The sequence below is a fragment of the Lactuca sativa genome, chromosome 5 (assembly GCF_002870075.4).
Source record: "Lactuca sativa cultivar Salinas chromosome 5, Lsat_Salinas_v11, whole genome shotgun sequence".
Classification (NCBI taxonomy): Eukaryota; Viridiplantae; Streptophyta; class Magnoliopsida; order Asterales; family Asteraceae; genus Lactuca; species Lactuca sativa.
The window spans coordinates 291,250,994-291,259,625 of NC_056627.2; the positions used below are offsets into that span (position 1 = coordinate 291,250,994).

Sequence of the window (8,632 nt, forward strand, 5' to 3'; positions counted from 1 at the left end):
CAATCAATTACAATCCCCCGAAGTCGGGATATCAAAGCTAAAAATTTTCAACTTTTAAGCTATTCGTTTTTGTACTTTGTATTATATGAAAATGATAAAATATGCACATAACATTCGTTTAAAATCAGATTGACATATAATTTTTTCCATAATGTAGTTTAAAGCTTGAACATGATTTTAAGCTATAATTTTGTTAATTTTGAGTTCATATTCAACAACGTACAGTCCCGGAATCGAGATATCAATATAAACATTTTCAAAGTTTAACCTAATAAGTAACAAGTAATTACCAAAAAAAACCGGTTTTTTCAAGTTTTCCGATTCTAAACCCACTTTACCAGGTTTCACCCTACCCACTTTGATGGTTCCAGGTTTTCCGATTCTAAACCCAGTTTACCTGGAACCAAACTGAACCAGTTCTTATATAATGGTTCGGTTTCTGGTCTTACAAAATCTCGTTAACCTGTTCCAGGTCCGGGTCCATCCGGATGAGTTTTGACCTACTTTCATCCCGACTCTAATTGGTCTAAAGTAACTATCAACTGCCACTCCTCTTGCAAAACAACCACCAATCTACCGCACATGGACACTTACACTATGTAAAAGTTAATTTAATTTACTATATTATTAAAGCGACAGTGGCGGGATGTTTAAAAAAAAAAGGTGCTTTCTTTTCAATTTTATGTGGTTCATTTTTCAAATAACACAATATAAAAAAAAAAGATCACCCACAAGAGAAAATAAAAGAAACGAAAAGAAGGCAGGATGAGACAGACATGCTAGGACAAACAAACAAAGAAACAAACGGCTGTTAGTCATGGTAATTAAGACGGTTATGCTTTTTCCTTTCCCTTGTGCAAATCCATATGTTTCTTGTCTTCCTTCCTTTCATCAGTAAATCAAACAAACACTTGTTTCCAAATTCTGTTATTCTTCTTCTTTTTCATCAGGCATCTCAAATCCTTCCATTCAACAACCTAAAACTCTCTTCCTTTATATGGCATTTCCTGTCAACAGTAAAACATGATAATTTTTTTTTCTCAAGAAAATGTGATTAACCTTTTATAATGAAAATGGAGAGGAAGAAAAGCAAAGTTTCTTACTGGGGGATAAGTTGGCATGTAGACCACCTGTCTTGGTTGACCAACAAGCATTTGCTGCCCATACTGCCATACATACATATACATATACATTTAGATGTGCATGTGAGATTAGACTTTAGTGTTTTACAAGTAAATTAATAAAAAGAAAGAGTGGAGATACCTGTGGAGCATTCGAGTGAAAATAGGTCTGTGGGGATTGCAAAGGTGTTCCCTGTGGACCAAATATAACAGGCTGATGGGCCGGAAATGCAGGTCCCATTCCCATCTACAAAAGTAATTAACACCCATAAAAATAAAATAAAAAATTATAATTATAATTAGTTAATTACAACTTACCCCAATGCCAAGTGGCATGCCATGCATATGTGGAGGGTAGTAGAAGGACCCATCAGATACCGGAGGAGATGCCGCCCTTACAGGTGCTGCTGCTGCTGCTGATGGAACAAAGCTCTTGGCATTTGGGTTCAGTCTAAATTCCTGGAATCATTTAAATTTGTATGTTATTTATTCCCATTACATATCACCATACTTCCAATTTCTCTTCTTATTAAGGAAGGCATTGTGGAGGTGATATTTCCACTTATGTTTTTTATTCATCCACATAAAAAAAATATATATATATGTTTTAGACTTTTATACCCCTCATTTTAATATATATATATATATATATATATATATATATATATATATATATAGAGAGAGAGAGAGAGAGAGAGAGAGAATCATGAGGGGTATAAAAGTCAAAACACCATCTTTTTTAAGTGGATGAATGAAAAACATAAGTGCAGAAATCACCTTCACCTCCCTTAAAAAAAAACCTACCCTGTAGTCCCATTTTTTTGTTATTAGGACATTGTACTTTTAAAAATCTACCCAATTATAGCAATGTGCGTTCATAATATATGACACCATCCACTTTCGTTTCTTTCTAATTTCTATTACAGCATTGTGCTTTGATAAATCTACTCATTATAACATTTTACTTTCAACTTTTTTTTAGGACATCATACTTTGAAAAATCTGCAATCACAGCCATACTTGGATGACATTGCTATAATTGGTACAACAGTGTAGTGTAGATATATTGAAAAGAAACAAGTAAATGAATATGAACCTTTGCATGAGGGTTCAATGTTGATTTCTCAGAGGTGAGAGAGGCAACTGATGAGGTTGGTGATAATCCAGTTGCAGGGGCAGAAGCAGGAGAAGCATTTCCAGATTCTGAAGAAGCAGAAGTAGGAGGGCGTGCACGGGAGACTCCAACTCCAGTTTGTGGTGTCTTCACACCCTCTGATACTTGACTACAAGTAGAAGTTGAAGTTGAAGTTGTTGTCTTTTCCTCCTGACCTTTAGACTTGGATTTAGATTTAAATTTAGATGGAGGGGCATATGCAGTTGCAGTCGCATTCAGTCCTTTATCACCACTTTCACTTTCTTTTTCTTTATTTGACTCTGTTCCGGGGAAGAAACATAATTATTAATTAAGGGTCTAGTTAGTATGAAGACCATGACAGCAGTTATTAGGAAACTAAAGTCACTTCACATATTTATTTATTATCAGCAAAAGACTAACCCTCAGCTTTTGAACCATGGCTTTGCCTTTGCTCATACAACTGCATTATTAGTTAAACAGCCATGTATTACTTACAAGAAAACAACAGCATATAGCAATCTAAAGAATAAGTTAAGTGGTGAAATACTAAATCTACCATGTGCTTCTCTGTATCCGGATGTTGTTGATTACTCTGATTATCTTGAATCCTTAAACAACAACAACAACAACAACAACTTAGTGACAAACAATCCAATGTACATACATATAAATATTAAATATAATGACACAATCTTTTGCATACCTGATCTCTACATCCAAAGGACCAGATGGATACAACTCATTTTCATTCACAACATCTCCAAAGGTTTCACTATTTTGTGAATCAAAAACATCCTCGCTTTCATCATAACCACTATCATCAACCCCTCCACGGAAAACTGATGAATATTTAGTTTCTTCATCCAGATCAAACTTATCATGGAAATGAATGCCTCTTTCCTAATTAAAAACAGGGAGTAAAAAGCCATAAGAAAGATTTTTTCATACAAAAATAGTAAATGACATAAAAACCATACCTCGGCTAGATGAAGATCATGGGTGTCCTCACCCTCAATTTCCCTGGCAATTCTTAATGCTTCCCTTTCTAATTCTCTCATTTGAGGACCTCTATCAAGCTTTGTTGTGTACAGCTCCTCATTAAAGGTGCTCTTTACTCCAAATAACGCTGCATTTGCTTCAAATTGATCCCAACCCCTACAAACAAACAAAAAAAATGCTTGATTGCTTGGCTAGTTGTAAAATTCACCCAATAAAAGTAGACCAGGAGATAAAGAGCTTGTAACCTGTTCCAATGGCGATCAAATGTATTGTCCAATTCAGGGCATTCTGGATTATCATCATCAGGGACCCAAGGTGACAACTCTCTTTCCAAGTCAACATGTCGGGATTGAGAAATAGAGGAATCTATCATAATGTCCTGCATTTCCTCATGCTGAACCTCATTCTGATACCCGTCTCTAGTTACAGATACACTCTGCCCCATAAAAACACTTCATCAGTATCAGTACATATAATAATAATAATAATAATAATAATAATAATAATATAACCAAACCTACAGCAACAATCCTAACACCTACCCATCTACCAATGGATACAAACACATTATACAACAACACAAGTAAGATGAAGGATTTACAACTAGATATTATTACAGACCTTAGCAACAATCTGCACAAGTTCTTTCGCAGGTATTATTAAGGTTTTAGACGGGGGCTTTTGAACAGAATCTGAAATGTTTTTCTGTCCTCGAGATGAACCAGCCTTTGTTACACGGGCCATTTTCAAGATTATTCCTGCCAAATACCAATCAAAAAGGCATATCATATCATATCATCAGGTAAGTATGCATCAACCATCCAACAAAAATAAAAATAGTATACAAGGTACCAAAATCTTTTTCGGCATTTGTAGCGTGAAAGATTCCAGAGAACACGGATCCATCGATGACCTGGACTTCCACCTGATGCCCAATAAGGCATGTTGTTATATAAACTAGGCGATCCCGTGATGGGCTTTCAACTCCCCCTTTGTTTTGTTAACATGAGAAAACTCAAGTTAGATAGAGAACATGAAATTTGTAAGACAATTATTAAGGAAAGAAAGTTAAACCTGAAGTTGTCATTCTGTTGAAGTTTGATTTTCCAGGCTGAGATTTATTGTCCACTCTAGTCCCTGTTTCTTTTTCACCTCTTCTACGAGCAAATCCATTTGCAGATGATCTGGGCTGTGCAACTTGTTGCGGGTTCATTCTTGAAAAGATCTGGGCTGTGAAACATGTTGAGGTTAGGGTTCATGTTATCAAATATTGTAATAAGGCTGGAGACTCATGGTATATGTTCCATAATAATAGTCACATTATGCATTGCCTTCTATAGGGATCTTAATCAAGTCTGCACATAAAAGGCATAAAGATCTGCATCTCCAAAGTTTTTAGAACCTGTTGTTAAGTAATTTAAGTACAAGGTCCATATTTTCCTTTCAAACCTTCTTCAAAAGGATGATCCAAGAGCTTGTTCCAACTAACAATGTAATTCAAGAGATCCTAGTGTTGTGTTGGTTTGAATTTCTTGAAATCTAGTCCCTTAGTTGTTTCCCAATCCTTTATCTTCTCTAAAATCTATCCTCTGGAAACTTCCAACTCCCATGAGCATTATGTCTTTTTATGTACATTTAAAGGGTACCTTTGGTAGATTACATTTTGTTCAATATTATACACTTGCTTTGACAAAATTATCCTTTATAAAAGGCCTGGATTTGCACTTTTTTCACACAAACACCAAGTCACCAACCGTTCCGGATAGAGTTACAGTAACAACTTAACCCGCGTTTTACAAGAATTCAAAAATTCTTCACTTAGGCTGCTTAAGAGCAATGAAACTAATAATTCAAAAATATAACCGTATCAGAATCTTAATTCTAATATGTTTAAAAATACAAAAACAATCATATGTTGTAACTGAACTGCTTATATTGAGACTAAAACATTGGCTTAATGGCTTAACTCCTGTTAAGGAGATAAAGCATCAGAAGATATCTTGACCACCTAACTATGCTCAACGGTTTATCACTGCATTTACCCAGTAAACTTTAAAGAAACTCATTGTTCAGAGTTTATCTCTAAGTAACTATGTTCAGAGTTTATGACTTACCTAAATATGTTTGATCTTTCAATCTCCAGGAATTTGTTAGGCAAAATGAGAAGCGACATGAGAAATCACAAGTGATATTTCATGTGAGACACTAAAACCAAAATGTGTAAAGTTGTTGCATACTATGTTGGTGATTAAATAGTCATATATAAATAATTAAGATAAAGGATGTTCATTTTGCAGCATACAAGTGCAATAACACCATAACTAGTTCACTCACCATGGACCATATGTCAAAATCGTTTAGCTAATTTATTTTCAGAATGGAGCGATACAATTCAGGATTGGGTTTGTGAAGGAAAACTCATCAATATTTGCTAAACAATCCCCTTAATCCTACAACTATAACAAACTCGCAAAGCATAACTTAAGTTCCAAAAGCATCATGAAGATGTATAACTTACTTCTAAATCCCGCAATAATACAAAATTACCTTTTTAACAACAATAGCAACTTCCATTTATTTTCTTCTTGGGGTTTCTATCTTAAAGAACTAAGTGGATTAGTGTGAGCATCGTTTTTAGATAAGGATAGAAACTTGGTCATCTTTCCAAGCTTCTTGTCATTCAGCACTTATTGTAAGCAACTAGAGATGCAGGTAGCTGCTTTAAAGGCAAGTTGATTATACAATAACTTGGGGCACATACTTATTCCTAATCCCCTATTTTAGAACCCTAGAACTCCCATGATCTTCTTCTTGGGTTTTTAAATCTTGAATAACCCATTCGATGAGAGATGTAAGAAAAAACCCTAATCAACTAGTTACAGCAAGCGTTTTAATTCTGGTAGAATCATGAAATAGAGCCAGCAGACTGTAACGCGTGTAAAAACGCAAAACCCCGCATCGAATTTGCGCATCTAAGCTGCATGTAACCGATCCACGCAATTTTACAGACTTACAGTACATATCCACACGCAATCCACTATAAGCAAAATCATTGATCCAAACGATTCATCTAATATATATGCATGACAGTGTACATGAATATACTGAGATATAGGCACACGTACGCGTAGAGCAGAAGAGGGGGTGGGAAATGGGAATAAGGCTTACCGGAAAGATCTGTGAGGCAAGGAAGTAAAAAGTTGATCAGAAGAAGAAAGTGCGTTGAAAGAGGAGGATCTTGGTCGTCGTGATGGGAGATCGAGAGCACCGGCAATGGTTAAAATCAACGAACGATTCTCTCTTTTGTGGACTGATTTCTCGGTGGAAATTTGAAAATAATAGAATGAAACTTCAGCGAATAGAAGTAGCGTGTCATCATTTTTTCCCCCAAATTTACCCACCAAAAGGCTTTAGGTTAGGTTTTCGTTTACCTCTATTTCATCATACCCAATTACCCACACGCTCACCCTCTCTGAAGGCGCGTGGTACTTCCTCTTCGACAACAATGTATTGTACTTTCTAACTACACTGCAAATTTGGTCATGTTGTAAATAAAAAAAAATTAAGATAAAAAATTTTCAATTTAGGTCATGTTTGATAGTTTTTGTTTCACAAAGTGTTGTCTGGTAAAATATTGTTTATGAAAGTTTTCTGACCGGGAAAAAAATCATGTTGTTTGATTGTACATCTGATTGACTGTGCTGAATGATGAAAAAAAATTAATTATTCAATAAAAAATAAATTTTAAAAAAGTTATTTAAAAAAATTAATAATCCAATAAAAAAGGAAAGAGGTGAGGTTTGTGTATAATTGTCTTTCCAGCCCATTCGGCCAGAAAAATATGATTTTGGGGCTTTTTGGGAAAAACATATCTTATCGGGAAATACCCCTTGTTTTGTGCAAATCAAACAGTCTTTCCGGTCCATTCAGCCAGAAAGATCTGTTTGGACCTAGAAAGATGTGTATCAAACGGGGCCTTACTAGGCCTGGCAATCGTGTCGTGTTCGGGTTGACGTGTCGCGGGTTGGCGGGTTGACGGGTTAAAATATGTCAACCCAAACACAACCCATTTAAATATAAAGGTCACAGGTTGGCGGGTCACGGGTTGGGAACATAAACACATATATGATCCGCCAACCCATTTATTTATACGGGTTACAAGTTGCCGGTTCGTGGGTCAGATTTGGGTTCGTAAGTTAGATTCCATAAATAAAATTGACAATTAAACATGAATAAATTCTTGATGGTTGATGCAAACATATTCGAATTTTAGACACTTAAGTCTTAAACATCCAAAAAAAAATTAGGAACATTCGTAGAAACTTGTTCAAACTAAACATTAATACAAATATAGATAATTCAAGTGCTAAAGTAATAGCCATAATTCCCATTTAGACACTTAAGTCTTAATACTTGATACATAAATACATTTAAAAATAAAATAATTTTTTTATTAAAAATATAAACGGGTTGATGGGTCAACCTGTTTATTTTTTTAGAAACTCATATATGACCAGTTTAATAAACGGGTTGGCGGGTTAGCGGGTTGGCGGGTTGAAAAACTCAACCCAAACCCATTTATTTCGTGTCGTGTCATGGGTCGTGTCGCGTGTCGTGTCGAGAATTGTCAGTCCTAGGCCTTACGGTGTTTGATTTGAATTTTTAAGAGATTTAAATTTTAAGAAGATCTAAAATTTTAAAAGTTGGATGTTTAATATACTGTTTGGTTGGGGCCTCTGAATTACTGTGCTGAATTATTAAAATAACCATTTTACCTTTTGTTTTAATTTTTATTGAATTCAATTGTTTGTTTAAAAAATAACCTAATAAATTTCTTAAATACGTATTAAAAAAAATATAAACACCATATAAAATTCAAATTTAGCATAAATCAAAATTAAACACAAATCTAAATCAAACATAAATATTTTTAAATCCACAAAATCATATTAATATCCAAATAAAATCCTACAAATTTAATTTGACCCCAATTGATTCGCAATCTGGTCACGCAAATTATACATGTATTCATTGCCTTGTGAACCTCATTACATATCGTGTATGTTTTGGCCATCATTGTAACATCCCAAAAATCATGACCAAACATTTCATTTTTAATTAGATAGTGATAAATTTACTTACAGGAAACATCATCGATATCACATAAAATCCATAACCCATAGGCCAAAAGTCGTGAAACATGTCATAAGGAAATAATAATGGCAGAGTACAATCCCAAGATCAACATGGTGTGGAAATCATGTGTGTGTAATATGTTGCAGTCAAGTCGGCTCCTTTCCCCGTGAGGAAGATGTACCTAAAACCAAAACTAAAAACCGTAAGCACAAAGCTTAGTGACTTCCCCCATCATACCGCA

At 34.8% G+C, this 8,632-nt stretch overlaps 1 protein-coding gene across 1 annotated transcript; it reads right to left on the reverse strand.

Annotated features, from left to right (window-relative positions):
- Nucleotides 1-598: 598 nt before the first annotated feature.
- LOC111910334 (polyadenylate-binding protein-interacting protein 3) lies at nt 599-6,669 on the reverse strand. The gene is made up of 14 exons (XM_023906163.3): nt 6,424-6,669; nt 4,330-4,485; nt 4,108-4,245; nt 3,877-4,013; nt 3,501-3,691; nt 3,234-3,411; nt 2,960-3,156; nt 2,813-2,864; nt 2,677-2,716; nt 2,218-2,555; nt 1,440-1,580; nt 1,264-1,368; nt 1,104-1,166; nt 599-1,007 (listed from the first exon to the last, which is right to left on the reverse strand). The coding sequence occupies exons 2-14, from the start codon at nt 4,466-4,468 to the stop codon at nt 978-980; spliced, it is 1,749 nt and encodes a 582-aa protein (XP_023761931.1). The 5' UTR covers nt 4,469-4,485; nt 6,424-6,669; the 3' UTR covers nt 599-977.
- Nucleotides 6,670-8,632: the final 1,963 nt, after the last annotated feature.